The 18,927-nt window shown below is 41.4% G+C and overlaps 1 protein-coding gene across 1 annotated transcript in view; it reads right to left on the bottom strand.

Moving 5' to 3' along the window:
* Positions 1-18,927, bottom strand: part of adamts17 (ADAM metallopeptidase with thrombospondin type 1 motif, 17) — a gene marked incomplete at its 3' end in the record, with an annotated part of 111,832 nt that overhangs the window by 88,740 nt on the left and 4,165 nt on the right. Inside the window, exon 3 of the mRNA XM_083900887.1 lies at positions 10,352-10,529. Within this exon, the coding sequence (XP_083757013.1) occupies positions 10,352-10,529 (178 nt within the window). The remainder of the gene's footprint in view (positions 1-10,351; positions 10,530-18,927) is intronic.

The raw sequence follows: 18,927 nt of genomic DNA, 5'->3' as shown, positions 1-18,927 counted from the left end.
CTGAGAAGCTGAAGTCACGTTTAGGAAATTTTAAGTCTTTTTAACTTTAATCTACAGTTGGACATTGTTGGTTTGATTCTTGTGTCGTATGTCACGCACATGACTCTTCAGTGACGACACTTTCTGACCAGTGGGATTTGGAATTATAAGTAGCTTTTGGAATTGTAAGTAGATTTGAGAATTATAAGTAAATTTAGGAACTATAACTAGATTTAGGAACTATAAGTAGATTTAGGAACTATAAGTACATTTAGGAACTATAAGGAGATTTAGGAACTATAAGTAAAATTTGGAACTATTAGTAGATTTAGGAACTATAAGTAGATTTAGGAACTATAAGTACATTTAGGAACTATAAGGAGATTTAGGAACTATAAGTAAAATTTGGAACTTTTAGTAGATTTAGGAACTATAAGTAACTTTAGGAACTATAAGAAAATTTAGGACATTTTAAGTAGATTAAGGAACTATAAGGAGATTTAGGAACTATAAGGAGATTTAGGAACTATAAGTAAATTTAGGAACTATAAGTAGATTTAGGAACTAAAAGTAGATTTAGGAACTATAAGTAGATTTAGGAACTATAAGTACATTTAAGAACTATAATTCAATTTAGGAACTATAAGTAAAATTTGGAACTATTAGTAGAATTTTGAACTATAAGTAGATTTGTGAATTATAAGTAGGATTATAAGTAGTCTTTTTAACTTTAATCTACAGTAGGACATTGTTGGCTTTGGTTCTCGTACGTCGCGCTCATGACTCTTCAGTGACGACACTCTCTGACCAATCGGTGGACGACAGTCTGATGACGTCACATTTTAGTCTCGCCACAGCTCGACTGGAACCTCGTCAGAGCAGGTACTAAAAAAAAAAAAACAGGTTCTATCACTGATGGAAAAGCAAATGCTGACGCGAGGCGAGTCATGCTGGGACCATGTAGTGGAAAAGCAGCAGTACAACACTTTTGTCAACTGCTGTTATTTAAATGTGTTTTATTTTGGTATGGATTGGAGTCTCTTTGTGTGTGTGTGTGTGTGTGTGTCAGGTGAGGTGTCACGTTCCCGTCAGTGCTCAGCAGAGTCTGAGCAGATACTTCACTTTGGCCGTAGCGTCATTAACGCAGCAATTAAGTCAATTGCAGCCCTTCACTGCGACGACAAAAGCCAGATGTAAGAGAGTGTTTTTGTCCAACTAACATCTGTGAAAGAGGTTTTTTGGAGGCATTTTTCACATTGTGGTTTCTTTTGGAGGAGAAACCTCTGGAAGGTGTTTTTTTTTCTCCTGACTGTTGCTCTAAACTCTGCCATCTTCCTCTGGCTGCGACGTTCATATTTAAGGCTTCATCTACGTAAGGTTTTTTCTTTTTTCTTTTTTTAATTTGACCTACTTTTCACTTTTCATCGTACGTTTCCTGGTGTGAAAATGTCAAAATTCCTTAACATTAAAATTGTTTTTGACTTTTTGGACAAATCGCACTAATGCACCATGTATTGCAGAAACGTTTTTTCCAGATTTGCTAGTTAACCTACTCATGAACCTAATCATTAACCTATATGTGGTTTCTTATACACACAAGTCTGACAAGAATATACACTTTTATGGTGTAAAGCTACAGTACATCCATACTTCTGATCAGATAAGATATGATGATATAAGATAAGATGTATGATACGTCGATATGTCCTTGCTTTCTGAACGTTGTCTTAATTTTTTGAAAATGTCCTCACTTTCTGAAAATTTCCTCACTTTCAGAAAGTTCTCCTCACTTTTTAAAATGTCCTCACTTTTTGAAAATGTCCTCAAAAAGACCACTTTTTACCGATATGCGATATATCAGGAGTGTTTGGGTCAGAATATACATTATTGACATACGTTTTATTAGAGCCCCAACAAAGCTCAAACCAAGACGGAGGATAAATCCAATATATAAAATATAGCCAACCTGTGATGCATTGATTGACGCTCGTAAAAAAAAAATTATATTTTTCCACTTCCCAACTTTCTCTCGTGATGCAGAAGCTGACAATATCAAGCGATTAGTAAATGGCCGATGCTTATATTGTGCTTTTCTAGTCTTAAAGGGACACTGTGTAGTATTTATGGGTTTATATAACCCAAAATCCACTTTTTTATACATATTATGTGCTCCTGCATTGTCTAGTCGCTGTATAATAGTTTTTGTTTAATTTTCGTAGTGTTTCAAAAAGTCATGTAAAATAACATGGTCGCAGGCCGCGGTCGCATAGCCACTGTTAGCAGCGAGACGCCATGTTTCTACCGGAGCCTGTAAGGACAAACGCGAGAGAACAAATCAAGCGTCTCTTTACTTGTAGCTGAAGTCCCGCCTCCTCTCTCTCCGCTTCGTCTGCTACGGCCGTGGTAGCTCCGCCCTCTCCCTCGCCTCACGAACCTCATCTGCTGACACGGAGAAAGACGACGAGGACGACATTTGACCGGCTGAGGATACCGTAGCGCTCAGGGAAGGGAGGGGGTGAGCAGAGGAGCAGTTCTTTCAGCCTCTCCTCTAGATGGCACTATAAACTACTTACTTCACCTTTAACATGGGCTTATTGTCTTACCCAAGGACACATGGGCTTGTAGACAGAGCTGAGAATCGAAAATCCAACCAGTATCATATTACTCTGTGTTGTTTACTCTTGAGCCATAATTGCTGCTTTTTGCTAAATTTAGCCCAAAAGCCACACGTATAATAGGCAAAAACATAGTTATAATCAGTAAATTGACATGATATTCAAAGAATGTCAGCCATCCATTATCTATACCACTTATTCTTTGAGAGTTGGGGGATTTCGCAGCACGTCTACTAACATTTTGGTTATTTTTGGCTGGTCTGGATATTAATATTTATCGCTCCTCTGTGATTGCCTCCAAGAAGAGTCTGTAAAAGTCAAACATATCTACTGAGGAGCAATCAAACCTGCAGCAGACGTTTAATTCAAGTTCCTGGCTGAGTGATGTGCTCCTCTGGCTTCGCTCTCCCATTCTGCCTCCAGAACAGTGCTGTGCTCAGAGAAATGTTTGGATAACTATAACTCAAGTCTGCAACTAATTTAACTTTTCCATGACTTCCCAGGCCGATCATTAGTCGCTCTGACTGGATCCTGTGTTCAGGTGAGCTCCACACGACAGAACCCTGCCATCGTTCGGAATTCAGGAGACCAGCTCCGCTCCGCACTGTGAATTCCTTCGCCGACCAGAATCGATAATCTTGGCGAGGAGACGCAGAGGGTTTGGAAAATATGCATATTATTAATGTCAAAGAGCAGAGGGTGGGGTCTGCTGTCTGTGTTTGATAGCGTTAACAGTGAGCGGCGGCGCAGGTTCCAACAAGAACTTTGCAGAAAAGAGATGCACATTAAATAAGGAAACATCTGCATTCCACACAGCGTCTCGCTGAGGCTGAATGAACATCAAAGCGTGGCAGATCGCAGTAAACGCTGCTCTGAAAGCCGTGATTTATTAGCATTGCTTCCCTGGGATGTTCGGCTGGCCCACTTCGGCTCGGAGGGTGGAGACGCAGACAGTAGTTCATTCACACAGCTCACTGCGAGCATATCGCTGCAGAGGGACTTGGAAGATGTTTCAGGGTTTTTGAGGTGAGTGTAAGGAACATTCCCAAGATTCTGAAGAATCAGACAAATCCCATCCTCTGTAATTTGACCCATATGTCATAAATAAAGATTTAAGCATGGAATTCCTTCTTTTTTTTTCTTCTTCTTCTTTTTTTTGGGGGATCTGCAAAGCACTCTTTGTCCAAGTGTAAGAAGGAGGGTAACAAGCAAGAAAATCAAATCATTCATCCTCTAATGCTTATTTTTGCGAGGGTTTCAGAGGGAACCGGAGCCAAAACCCCAGCTGACCCAGCGAGAGGCAAAGAGCAGCCCACAGCAGTCAGTCACAGGACCCAAGCAACTATTCACACCCACATTCACACACCAAAAATGGGGCATAATCATGTTTGTTTATGTGAATGTTTAATGAATGAAGGTGTGTTGAAAAGATCTAAATTTCACATCACAAACAACGGAGAGCAGTAACTCGCTACAGGGTCAACTGAGAGAAGACCAAAAACTGATATTATGTAAGACTGCGAGGATTATACCATTATTAATCGATGACTAAATTATTTTTGTGGACAAGTGTGTAGAAAATGAAACAAAATAAAATCCTCCTAATATGTCACAGAGACTCAGGAATAATGTTCATATAACAAACTGAACTCACCAACAACAACAGTACAGACAAAATATTTGCATTAAAAACATTTTTTTGCAGACTGCAAATCATGTTTATGTTTTGAAATCATGTTTTGGCATGTGGCGCCACCTACCGCTGTCTACCAAGCATTGCAGTCAGTAGAGTCTCAGCTGCCGAGACAACCACGGGTTGCCAGTTACGTCAAAAAACCAAACCTAAAAGACGTTGGTATTTTGAATTTGAATGTAGTAACCGTTTCTGGCCACATTCTTACATATGGCACTTTTGAATAATAATAATTAGAGTCATCTTATCCCTCTTGATTGTAAATCGAATATCAATCGAAGCGATGTCACATCCTGCTGTCGTGCTAGACAGGAGAAGCGTCGTGGTTGTAGCCATTGTAGCACGGCTACATGTTAGCTCCTCCCACTAACTGGAAAACTGCTGCCAACCAACAATAACCACGGCAACTGCTGATTTGGGGCGACACATCGACCGAACTCAAACCCCCCTCCCGCTTCTCTGAGATCATCATCATCGCCATCAATTAGTGTGGAAACATTTTGCAAAAACTATGGTGGGGAATTATGTTATGAGAAAATGTCCTCATTTTCTGAAAGTTGTCCTTACTTTCTGAAAATGTCCTCACTTTATGAAAGTTGTCCTCGCTTTCTGAAAATGTCCTCATTTTCTGAAAATGTCCTCGCTTTTAGAAAATGTCCTTACTTTCAGAAAATGTCCTCACTTTCTGAGAGCTGTCCTTGCTTTCTGAAAGCTGTCCTCGATTTCTGAAAATGACCTCGCTTTCAAAAAAATGTCCTCACTTAATGAAAATGTACTTACTTTCAGAAAATGTCCTCACTTTCTGAAACCTGTCCTCACTTTCAAAAATAGTCCTCACTTTCTGAAAATGTCCTCACTTTAAAAAGTTGTCCTCACTTTCTGAAAATGTCCTCACTTTAAAAAGTTGTCCTCACTTTCTGAAAATGTCCTCACTTTCTGAAACCTGTCCTCGCTTTCTGAAAATGTCCTCGCTTTCAGAAAATGTCCTCGCTTTCAGAAAATGTCCTCACTTAATGAAAATGTCCTTACTTTATGAAAATGTCCTCACTTTCTGAAAGCTGTCCTCACTTTATGAAAATGTCCTCACTTTATGAAAATGTCCTCGCTTTCTGAAAATGTCGTTGACGTTTCTTCTTTATACACGTCGTTTATAAGTGCTAATGTCATCTCTTTTTGACGTTCTTTAGGAAACTGCGTGTCCTTCATGTGCAGCTGATGTCAGACTGAAGCCATAGAAAAGAGAAAAGCTGCTGGACCACACAGTCCCTGCTGAGAGGATTTGTCCTGCCACAGCGGCGTTTACCAGTCAGTGACGCTCAGCCCCATCACCACCAGGTCCCTAAAGACCGTGGTCCTACTGAGACACATGAGAGAGACTCACTCCCCCACGTCACTGGATCCACTACAGCTCATAAACCCAAACTGGACCTCAGACATCAACACACAGTCTCCACTAAGCCTGGGACCATATCCAGTCCAATCCAACTTTATTTATAAAGCACATTTAAGACAACACAGTTGTGCCGTACAGTCTAGAATCTCTACGTACATGTTACGCTCAATAAATTAGACATAAAAACATACGATAAAACAACGCAAACATGAGAAACACAAGAAAAATTTGTAAAATAAAACGTTGTGGTAAAAGCTAATTGTAATAATAACAACAAATTGTAATATTGTATAAACAATATTGTTTCACACTGGGATAAAAATGAAGTCTCAATAATTGATAGTTGGAGAAAATTCTTCAAAAATGCCATTCCTTATACTTTCTTGTCCCTTTCTGAAAAAGTCTCACTACCTGAAAGTTGTCCTTGCTTTCTGAAAATGTCCTCACGTTATGAAAGTTGTCCTCGCTTTCATAATTCTTCAAAAATGTCCTTCCTCATTCTCAAGGAAGCAGAATTTTACCCGTATGATGTTTTTTCTATGTTGTTTTTCCATAAACGTGGCATCATGTCTTTGATTAAATGTCTTCATCCACACGAACACCCCTAAAAAATAATAAACAATAATAATAATAAAAACACCTAAAGCAGAGAAGACGACATAGGGCGAAAGGTGGGGTCACACCCTGGACGGATTGCCAGTCCATCACATCCACATCCAGTCAGATTTAGTGTCTAATCCCCCAAAATGTGCATGTCTTTAGACCAGGGGTTCTCAAAGTTTTGATACCTGAGGGTCAATTTAGGAACCCAACATTGGACTGAGGGCCGCCAAAGGAAAAAAACAGAAAAAAAAACCAGAAATAAATCCCATTTGTAATCATTTTAATGACCAGATTGCAGTTCTACAGTTTAGCGTTAAGTAATATAAGCGTTAATATAATAACGCTTTAAAATTTACTGGGTAATTACCCAGTATTTTGGCCATTGTTCTTACCTTCAAGTGACACATTTCTGTTACCATATATTTACTGGGTAAACAGCTAGTAATTGGGGGCTGTAGCTACCTGCTTATTACCAGCTTATAACCCAATAATACACTAAAATTCACCATATAGAAACCAGGTAAATACCCAGTATTTTTGTTTATACTTATTGGTTTTTATCCAGTAATGTCCAATAAACATTTAACAAGTTTAGTTTAATGCTCCTGGATTAAAACTATCAACTGTAATTAATTGCGGGGCCGCCAGAAATGTTTCTGCGGGCCGCCATTGGTCCTGGGCCGCACTTTGAGAACCAATGCTTTAGACTGTGGGAGGGAACCTGAGAACCTGATGAAAACCAACGCACACACATGAGGAGAGAGCTTGCAAAGTCCTTGTTTCAACCAGGTCGCAAACCCACGGCTCTTCTTGCTGCAAAGGCAAGAGTGCAAACCGAATTAATCAATCAAGGGCAAAAAATAGGTTTAACTGTGACTACGAAAACACGTTAACAGTGTCTGAAGGTACAGACGGCCTAAAATCTGCCCAAAATTCAAAACCCGGAGCAGAAATATTCGTTTCTGGGTCACAAAGCACAAGTATTCTGGCTGCAAATGCAAGAGTGCATCGAAATATCTACAAGTAAAAGTTTGTAACAACAATTTAATTAAGAACACAAGGTAACAATCTGATGTCACAAAAAATGTTTTTCAGCAAAAAAAAGTAAAAAAAAAAAAAAGATGACCTGACCCAATCCACACAATCCTGGGAGCATTAAAGGTTTTACTGTGCAGACAGTCTGCAGCCTCAGTTTCCTTGGAGCTCACACACACACACACACACACACACAGAGGTCCACACCTACACACACTCAGCACCGGTGCCAGTCACAATAGATGCCAAACGCACACACACACACACACACACACAGTGACTGAGGAGAGAAGGGTGTTACCTCTCCCACCCTCGTCCCTGTGTTGAGCAGCGACGACACTGAGCATCCTCTTTGGCTGCATCAGTGTCTGTTTTGGAAACCGCAAAATCCCTGCAACGGATAATGAAGACACATGAGAGGATAATCACCGGCTCTCCGTCATCCATCATGGGCCGCTTGGAAAAAAAAGAAAAAAAAACATTGGACCTGGCCATGAAACTTCCAGACTATTCCCACCCTGAACTCAGCTGTTAGAGAGAGAGAGAGAGAGAGGTGTGCAGCTGTAGAGCGAGGTGAGGCCTGCAATGATTAGACGACACAATATCCATTTATACAGTTCTACTCCAATCAGTTTGGTATCAGTCACGTCCTTTTTACGTGACTTCATAGCTCCTCCTCAATGTGGGTGGAGTCATCACAGCAACGGCCGAGTGACGTGGGCTTTGATTTATACGCAACACAAACACACAAACTAGATTTGTTCACAGAATCGTTCAGTACTTCCTGTGTGACTGGAGACAGTCACTGAACTGAGATACCACTGAATACACATGGTCGTGATTCCGCGTCCGGATCGCCGGCTTTCGCTAAATACACCAGACTCCTCTGTTAAAGCAGACCTAGACCGGAAGTTCCAATTAACGCTGTTTTTTAGTGTGTATCTGCGTCATTACCTCGTTTACGAAGCCCTGAAGGTTCGAAACAAACAGTTCAGCCACTGCTGAGAACGCTGTGTTTTATTGTAATCTCAGACTCAGAGAGATCTCTGAAAAAACCCGGTCCGGTTACGTAAACAGCGGTTCTCCTGAACAGCAGATCGTCCTGCTCCGGCCACTAGTCCGGGCACATCCGGTTGCGTACATTGAACCGCAGAAGAAGAATAACGCCCGTTGTGGAGGTGTTTCACGAGCGACAGTGTCTTCTGACTCTGGGTCAAAGTCATAAAAGGGACTGCGGCGGGGAGTCGTGACGAAACTATTTTTAAACACTGTTAAAACAATGTTTTGATAATGAGTTGCAGTGCATCCACCGTTCCAGAGGGGGGAGCTGCACTTCTGAGAGCAGGTGTGCTGAATATGTCACTTCCGGGTACTGGCCAATCACAAGACAGTTGGGAAGCCTCTACGCTGGCTGACCAATCACAACACAGTCTGTCTTCTGGGTGTGAGAGTTGAGTCTGAAATATCGCGGCTGGGGAACAACGTCAGAAAAGAGGATTTCTATCGGCTCGTTTACAGCAACCAGGAGGTTTTTGAGCATAAAAACAAGTTAATGTATGTAAGTAGACCTCCATAACTAACATATATGTGCAACAGGACCACTCTATGTGAGCTTTAAGAGGTTTTATTCTACACACAACTTAACAGGTTGTAAACCGATATAACGCATACAGCTTCTGATGATCAGTTACAGATGAAAAAACGGAAAATATACATGCTCCTTACCTGCTGGAAAGTTCTACACAACTAGAAAAACAACCAGAGTACATTAGCTTCTAAGCTACGGTAGTTTGACTTAAAGGTGAAGTAAGTAGTTTATAGTGCCATCTAGAGGAGAGCCTGAAATTTACAACAAAGAACTGCTGCTCTGCTCACCCCCTCCCTTCCCTGAGCGCTACGGTATCCTCAGCTGGTCAAATGTCGTCCTCGTCGTCTTTCTCCGTGTCAGCAGATGAGGTTCGTGAGGTGAGGGAGAGGGCGGAGCTACCGCGGCCGTAGCAGCTGAAGCAGAGAGAGTGGAGGCGGGACTTCCGCTACAAGTAAAGAGACGCTTGATTTGTTCTCTCGCGTTTGTCCTTACAGGCTCCGGTAGAAACATGTCTCTCTGCTAACAGTGGCTATGCAACCGCGGCCCGCGACCATGTTATTTTACATGACTTTTTGAAACACTACGAAAATGAAACAAAAACTATTATACAGCGACTAGACAATGCAGGAGCACATAATATTTATAAAAAAGTGGATTTTGGGTCATATAAACCCATAAATACTACACATTGTCCCTTTAAACCTGAGTTTAATTACGATGTTGCTCTCAAACATTTTTTTTTTTAACATTGTTCTGCATAGTAATAATTACTTCATTCATGTTAGCTTGTTACCTGATGCCAGAAATGAACATAACGTTAACTGATATGGAGTGAGCACAGCAAATTCTTGCTTCTTTTATCATTTGCTCGTTGCACTCGCTCCTCCTGACGTCTCCGGTTAGCCTTGAAAGGGCTGCAACTCTGTATCCGGTGAAACTTCAGGCTTTTGTCTTGTTTGTTAAAACGATCAGTGCAACCGACAGCACAACAAGACGTGTTGTTGTGTTGCTCACAACAGAGCTTTCTGCAACCGACATGCTCAGTAGAGAGAAAGTGACGCGAGCGTGACGAAGGCCGCCAAGTGGTCTATAGTTCGGCATTGTTCGGTTTAATTCTTGTGTCAGAGGTCAGGCTTATTTGGGTTTATAAGTAAATTTTGGACCTAAAAATGTAAACTTCTGTGCTTCGATTCTTGTGTCGTACGTCGTGCTCATGACTCTTCAGTGACGACACTCTCTGACCAATCAGTGGCCGGCAGTCTGTTGACGTCACATTTTAGTATAAGCTCAGCTGAACCTCGTCAACTACCAAGAAAAAGCACTAGGTACCGATCAAAACAAATATAATTGAAAAACTAATCCTCCGATTAGTCGACCACCAAAATAACCCTGAGTTGCAGCCCTAACGGCCAACTCACACGCGATTATGTATGTCTCTCACTCACCTCGTTTGGTGCCGCAGAAGTCGTTTTCATGCTCTCCGTTTGGAGCAGAGCCGGCGTCAGGCGAACGTCGGTGACGCGACAGTCGGTGTTTACGTCCCGAGAAAGACTGGACCGACGGATCGTTTTCCTCCACCGGCTGAATGAACAGGGTCTCCTCCCCGATCTGGACCAGACCAGTCTGTGCAGGGACACAGAGACACATTTAGACTCAGTCCAGTGTGTTTTCATGCTCACACTGTGTTTGTTTCATAAATACTAATGTGACAGCATTTGATGGAAATGTCAAACGCTAGTCTCGTCTCGCACATGAGCAGAACAGATAGGACAGCGTTGTTAAAACCGCGTTGGATTATCGTCGACGGCCTCTTTGTGGAGTTGCGTCTCTTGATTGGATCAGTGTAAGAGTTTCTTGTGGATTTACTGTCAAAGCCTCAGGTCTGAGAAAAAAAGCCATGTCACTGACTGAACTCCGCAGATCAGCGAAAGCTGTCAGATTATACAGCTGTTTGACGCAGATTTTTCAGTCGAAATAACAAAGGGTCTGTTTTAAAAACACTGCACGACGTCACGGAGAGGCTCACAGACGTGTCTGCACAGACTGAAAAGCGGTGCTCACTGACTGTATCTGGCAGCCTGTGGTGATGCCAGAGTGCATGAATAAACTGTTGTTAGGTTCAAGAAAGAGAAGTGGGGAAAAAAAAAAAAAAGTCCCAGCACACAAATCCCTTAAAAACCTCAGGCTGTCATTTTAACATTTCTGTTGATTTGTGCGGATTAAACGTGTAAACAGACAGTGGACGTTTGACTTGTCACAGCAAGAAAAAAAGCACAGATGTTCCCAATGTCTTCAACAAAGACGACTGTGAGTGACCACAGTGCAGCCATATGATGACGACTTTTATTTCCACGGAATATTCCTTTAATATATAATATTTTTACAGCAGTTTTTGAGAAGTTAAGCACAAACTAGAACTTTTTTTTTTTTTTAAATCAGAAAAAAAACAATGCATCAAAATCAATGTTTCCGCCAATCACATAAAAAAAACAGTTGAGTTGTGTAAACATAATGGCCTTTAAAGGGTTAAAATTTAAAAATATTATTTTGATAGTTATTGATATTTTATATGTTTATTTCAGGCTGGAGTAGCTCTAAATAACTGACTCATTTAATAGGGAAAAAAATATGAATATATAATATTTTTACAGCAGTTTTTGGGAAGGTGACATTTTTTGCCGCTTTTAAAGATTAGTAAAAATGTTTTAAGGGTTAAGTTAATAACCCTGATTTTAAAGTTACACTTAAATACAGATATTTAGACATTGCCTAATGTTCTGCTTATCGTGTCACCATCTTAACAAGTTTATCTTTAATTATATGCTCATTGTAAAAAAATATATATTAAAGGTGCAGTACACAGGATTGCGAGACAAATCTTGGCTCCTCCCACCTTATGACAAAACAGACATACTAGCATATCATGTATGTATTATTGTGATACCATAAAAATACTTACATTCATTTAAAAAAATAAATAACATTGAGCAAATAATTTAGTTATATTTAGTATATTTTAGAGTTTTTATGATCAAATTACATATATATTTAGTATTTTATGCTACTCTTTTATTCTTCTCTACCTTTAAATGCTGCTGTCATATAATAATTGCCCAGTCTGGGATCAATAAAGTGCATCTTTCTATCTAAATCAACCAGTTTAACACCTTCTCACTGCTGCCTTGCTCTGACCGTAAGCTTCAACTTTGACTCAAAATACACAAACAGACTAAAAGAGGCCCAAAATTCAAAAGCAGCCGGGACAAAAAGATGTTTCTAATCACTGTTTCTCATGGAGCTGGATGCTGTGAGAAGACAGCGACATTTAAAACACGTTGATCTAATACAGCGTCTCAGTCTGGAGCTTCTAACAGCAGCAGCCTCGTGAGTGAATGTTGGACAGACTCAGACGATGTTCCTTATGTTCCTCGTCAGTGTTTGGGTGCCTGCTCTGTTCCACACAATAACAATGTCTCCCGAGTCGTGGTCACGTTGATCATTCATTCCGTTGCTTTGCTTTTCCAGTCCCATTTCCTGTTGTAAGCTGAAGCTTCGAAAGTAGGTCAAAAGAAAATGTGCTGCAGGGTGGCAGCCAGAGTGCACGCTTTTGGTGAGTCAGCACAATCGTTACTTCTTCTTCTTCTTCTTCTTCTTGGAGCTCCGGTCCGTCTGTCACACAGACCTGTGAGTCACAAAGCTCCACTGTGGCTCTAAATATAACGTCTTTACATAATAAACTGAATTGAATTGTTAAAAAGCGATTGTGTTTACATGTGCTTAAATACAATGAGACTTAGGGTGAATTCCAATTCCTTGCTTAACCCTCAATCTCAAAAATGTGCGCTCCCTCTAGTGCAAGTGCTGTCCCGATTCTCAGAAAAATTAAGTTAAGGGGCAAGTTTAAGGGCTGTATCGCCCTCAATATTGAGATTTTCCGAGACCACCCTTGGGAGCAAGAGCTACCCAGAATGCATTGCGTGTTTTGACAGAAGAAAGATGGCGCCGAAAGCAGTGAAACGAGTACGCTATAAATTAAGTATTTTCTTTATTAATAGAGATATAAAAATGATTAAAACCATTGTATTATCTTAGTTTAGGCCCATATTATGGATTACTGACGTCATTGTTGCGTAACACTTATTTTTATTTTACGATCTTTTGTCAATAGCCGGCCGGTGCGGACAAGCGATCGTTTGGTTTACTTTTCAATAAGCCGTGGTGTGTGGTAACTGTCAGCTGAATATGTCCGTGGTTGTGGTATTTGTATGAGTATCATCTTATAACTAACTGACAACCTAATAACTTGACTGACAAACGGATCGTAATAAATAATCCTGACGTAAATGTGTTCTTCTTCTTCTTCTTTTTTGGAGTTGACAGACTGGACGCATTTTTCGCGATATTCTGCCCCCTACAGTCTGAAGACGTATCTGCATTTAAGGAGTGTCCCATTTCTAAGTGACAGAATAACCCTCAACACTTGGTTTTGAGGGCCAGTTAAGATTAAGGGTTGAGCTTGCGGGTTAAGATTGAGGGTTAAGATAGGAATTGGAATTGGCCCCAAATCTCAGTGAAAACATGACCAGAAAAAAATCTTACGAACATGTTTGATGCTTTTTTTTAGTTATTAGACAGCGAGACAGGAAACTTAAAATGTGTCATTTTGCAACTTCTGTGTTTGAAATCCTTTGTTCAGATTTACCCCAGTTACACAAACTGGCCACACGAGGCAGCAGCAGACCAGCAGCTATTGTGTCCCTGTGACCTCTAAACGTACATTTTCCTTATGGACTTTGGTGCAGGGGAGTAAGCAGTTTGCAAAGGTTACGGTTAAGGTAACGTTATTCATCCTCTGAGTTTCACCCGTCCTCTTCTCAGAACCTTCCTTGAACTAGTGTTTGAGTAGTGGGCAGCCACTGGACACCAAGTCCAGATTGAATGTCACTGCCTTGCTCAGGGCCGTTACCCTAGGACGTTTTTTGATGGTAGGAGGAAACAGGAGAAGAAACCCACAAAAAAAACCCATATGAACACAGAGACGACCTGTGATGGATAAGGGTTCGAACCTGGTGGCTTCTTGCTGTGAGGCAACAGTACAAACCACGAGTGTCATGAAATTCTTTTTAGTTATTTCTGTTTTCAATGTACTTAGACCTAAGAGTGAGATTTCTCAAAATTGCTTCTTGGACACAAATCTGCCAAAGCTGACAGTTGATGGAGCAGTTTGTGATTCTCTGGAGCTCTCCAAGTTTTTAGGTTTTTTTTCATTTTATCCACACGGAAACAGCATTTTAGGGTGTTTCATGCCATGTTTAAGGGGAAGCTTTTTCAATACAACAAAGCCTCTCTGTCTTTCACTAAGATGTCATGTTACTCTCTACATTACACCACCAACAGACCTTGGTACCAAATTCCCAACTCAACCCTTCTGCTAATGTATATCCAAGATGTACTCCACGCCTCAGTGAGATGTGAATCACACACAGAGACTTGAAAAGTTTGGGACGAGGTATTGAAGTCATCACTTTCTGGATTGGATGGCTATGTGGGGGGAGATTATGCCACCATTTGTGCCAATAAGAACCTCAAACCTAACCATAAACAAGAGGTTTATCCCAATACAATCAACGCAAAACACCACTGACACGCAGACATCGAATGTTGATTGCAGGAATGTCGACCCCGGCAGAGTCTACAGAATCAAATGTCTGTGACAGCAGCATAAGATCCAAACCAGATACTGACATGTGCAACTGAATCACTGATCCCAATGTTATCCAATCATCTGAACATGTGCTGCACGACAGGGAACTTCCTGCATCTACTGATCAATTTTAAGCTCTTTTTATTTCCATTCTCTGTACTGCTGCTTTGATGTCAGTCAATCACTACAGAATTTAAAAAAAACACACACTTCCGTGTCATCTTGTGTCTAAGTATGGGACCGGGCCAAACTGCTGAGGTTGGAGTTATCCGATGCCACCGCACAACTTTTACAAACATGGTTTTAAGATGCTATTTATAGATGTGTCCAGCTCACACCTTCAACACGACATCAAAGATCTGACAGAGCCTCCAGTGTCTGTCCTCACAGTGGGGTTAGAAGGTTCCGGCCTTCCCTTAAATACTGGAAAAAAGTCTCCTGAGATGATTGACGATGAAAACACTGAGTGAAGCTACAGGAATGTGTAGCACTCCAGTCAAAGCTTTTTTTTATTTTTTATTTTTGTAACCCTTTGTTTAAATTCACCTATTCCAAGGTCAGACTGATCAATCTTTCTGTACGATACAACAGCCGGTGTGTTAGATTACGTGACAACAGAGACATAAGCCCTTGCCATAACAGACTACATGGTGTTAAGTGACCGACCAATCATCACACACAAAAAAAGGTGATGATGTTGGAAAGAAGAGAGGCTGAACCGTGGAGCTGAGAGACCTTCACCTCAGTCACATAATTCCATCTTACAGCACTAACGATTTTTGCACATGCAGAGCTCTCCTGGCTCTTATTCATCAACATCTCTGACATGAATGAACACATCGTAGAAGGCGGGAGAAAAAAATCAAACATGCTAAACTTTCTGTCAGAGGTTTATAAAGCCTCCCTGATGTGGACTTGACTATTGCTCACAAAGTGGGTAGACAGGAAGGTCGGTAGTTGGGTGTTGAGTTGAGTGTCTAGGTAGATAGGTGGAAAGGTTAGGTAGACGGGTGGCTAGGTAGGTAGGTAGGTAGGTAGGTAGGTAGGTAGGTAGGTAGGTAGGTAGGTAGGTAGGTAGGTAGGTAGGTAGGTAGGTAGGTAGGTAGGTAGGTAGGTAGGTAGGTAGGTAGGTAGGTGAATTTTTAGGTAAGTAGAAAGGTAGGGCAGGGTAGGGTGGGTAGTTAGATAGGTGGGTTTCTAGCTAAGTAGATAGGTAGTTGGATTTATAGGTAAGTAAATAGGAAGGTAAGACATGTAGTAAATAGGTGAAAAGGTGAGTAGGTAGGCAGGTTAGGTGGCTAGCTAGGGTAGGTAGGTAGGAAGGTAGGTATGCATAGGTAGGTAGCTGAATTTTTAGGTAAGTAAGTAGGAAAAAGGTAGGGCATGGTAGGTTGGGTAGTTAGGTAGGTATGTGGCTAGCTAGATAGGTGGGTTTCTAGCTAGGTAGGTAGGTAGTTGGATTTGTAGGTAAGTCGTAGTAAATAGGTGGGAAGGTGAGTAGGTAGGTATGTGGCTAGCTAGATAGGTGGGTTTCTAGCTAGGTATGTAGGTAGTTGGATTTGTAGTTAAGACGTAGTAAATAGGTGGGAAGGTGAGTAGGTAGTATTATAGGTAGGTTAGGTGGCTAGCTAGGTAATGGTAGGGTAGGTAGGTATGTATAGGTAGGTAGTTGCATTTTTAGGTAAGTAAGTAGTGGGTGGGTAGGTAGGTAGGTAGGTAGGTAGGTAGGTAGGTAGGTAGGTAGGTAGGTAGGTAGGTAGGTAGGTAGGTAGGTAGGTAGGTAGGTAGGTAGGTAGGTAGGTAGGTAGGTAGGTAGGTAGGTAGGTGGCTACCTAGCTAGCTGGGTAGGAAGTTAGGTAGGTAGTTAGGTGCATTTGTAGGTAAATAAGTAGGAAGGTAAGACATGTCGTCGATAGGTGGGAAGGTGAATAGGTAGGTAGGGAGATTTGTCAGTAGTTAAGTAGGAAGGAAAGGTAGGTGAGTGAGTGGGTATATTACTGATCCCAAAACTGGGATTTTAAAATAAAATTGCACAAAAAGGCAGCAGTGGACCAAATACTATTCTCTTTCCCTACAAATCTAAAGATGCTGTCTTTTTTGTGGACGTTGCTGAGGGAAAGTGAGCTGTTTACAGAGCAAAACAAACTTTCCTGTTTCCTGTGGGAAAAGGGCTGTCTACTATTGAGATAAAGCACCAAATATAATCCTACAATGACAGACATAAGCTGATATAAATTTCATAAGGTGAGTCTTTTATTAAGAGGCTAAAACCTGCACAGTCAGTGCTGCCTGTGTCAGCATCTCATACAAACACACTGAACAAAAACCCTTCGGAGTGACTAAGCCTGACCTACTTAGCTACACCGACAGGGCATCACATATAAAGACCTTTTCTTTTCAACATAAAAATAACAATAATAATAATTATAACATCCAGCAGCTGTCTGGAAAAGAAAAATGAAAATCAACAGAATAGCAATAAAGAGGTCAAAGAGTCTGCTGTGGCAGTCGTCCAGTAACGACTCTACTCTGAGTTTGAACGGCATCTGTGCGACTTACTGTGGACTTCCCTGACACACCGATGCGAGTGTGTGTGTGAAGTCTGGACAAATACACACAGCCGGATCACACTCCAAATCAGAGCGCAGATCAAACACACAGTTAGCATGTGCACGTGGCAGCGCGACTACCAGCCTTTTCTGACAGCACTTGAGTCTGGAAACTTGGACGAGGTGAACCAGTATCTGGCACACACTGCACTGCTAATAACATTTCTACGACTCCTGAACAGTCCCCAGTGACAGTCCACATTGCCTTCATGTTTGTGATGGAATACCAGGGAAGACTTCAACTGAACACTGCACCTGTCCACAGTGGCCATGTTCACATTGACACACGTGATCTAAAAGGTCTGGATACATGGGCTAGAATATTCTTTAAGATAGTATAGGCGGAGGAACACCCTGGACAGTTTGCCAGTCCATCACAGGGCCACAGATGGAGACAAACAACCACCCACTCACACACATATGGTCAATTTAGAGTGACCAATTTCCCTATATCCCCATATTGCACGTTTTTGGACTGTGGGAGGACGCCGGAGAACCCGGAGAAAACCCACGCACACACGGGGAAAACATGCTAACTCCTAGCAGAAAGGACCTTGTTCCAACCGGGGCTCGAAGTTGTTCCAACTGGGGCTCAAACCCAGAAACCCGGGTCTTCTTGCTGCAAAGGCGAGAGCGCCAACCACTACACCAACCATGGGCCCTGTTAAATGGGTTCAAAGTATGCTAATTAAGTCTATTAGCGCCACAAGGTTTTCCCTGTGTTTCCCAACCGCGCTGCACATGACAGGACATACGGACGCAACATCAACATTGAGTCCACGTAAAGTTGTGAAGTGAATTCTACTACTTCCACCCGCCCCTGCTCTGCTGCTGTATACACACAAACGCTCCCTCAGTCAGGTCTGATAGTTTTCAAATGAAGGACGCCGCAAACAATTAATGTAGCGAGGAAATAAGGCAGAATAATAACTTCAAAAACAACAAAAATAACACAACAGAAATGATGCACTGCAGCTTTAAGACGTCGTAGAGAGCCGTAAGAAAGCACCCGTAAAAGGGGTAAACAGACAGTTGTATTATAAACAATGATACAATACTTGCTGATATTGCAAAATGTCTCATGATACAATCATTTAACAAGTCAACTTCTAAAATAAGTCTGCATTGACAATATTATGTTGGAATAAATGAGGTTCAGGCTTGTTTTCAGTTTTTCCAGAAACATTGTACATCTAGTTTCCGGTGTTGTTAATGGTATATGACGTTCCACACAAAAACAAATACTTCTGTGGGTGGGATAATGCACGGAGCCAAAATATACTTGTCAGTGCCCTCTGGTGGACATAACATGAAATGGACAAAGACGTCTTCTAAATGACTTCAAAACAATCTTTGAAATTTGTTACATTTCACTTCTTTTTTTTTGTATTTCCGCTAACGTAGACACTCGTACTGACATCACTTTGGTGGGAAGATGACAGATGACAGAGGACCTGCTGGTCTACTGCTGCCTCATGTGGTCAGTTTGTGTCATTGAAATGAACTGAAACAAAATATTTCAATAACAGAAGTCACAAAATAAAATATGACGACTCACTGATGGAGGCAGCGGTGGATCAGCAACTACTGTGAGCTGTGATTTAAAACTGCTGATTTTCTCTATGGACTGTGGCGCAGGAGAGTGAGCATGGTCGCTGCTGGACCATGTCTTTTTCGTTCTTTTTTTTTATACAGTCTGATGCACGTC

The sequence above is a fragment of the Microchirus variegatus genome (assembly GCF_963457635.1).
Source record: "Microchirus variegatus genome assembly, chromosome: 14".
In the NCBI taxonomy this organism is placed as follows: Eukaryota; Metazoa; Chordata; class Actinopteri; order Pleuronectiformes; family Soleidae; genus Microchirus; species Microchirus variegatus.
The sequence above is the reverse complement of the archived record's forward strand: the minus strand, read 5'-3'. Positions and strand labels throughout refer to the sequence as shown.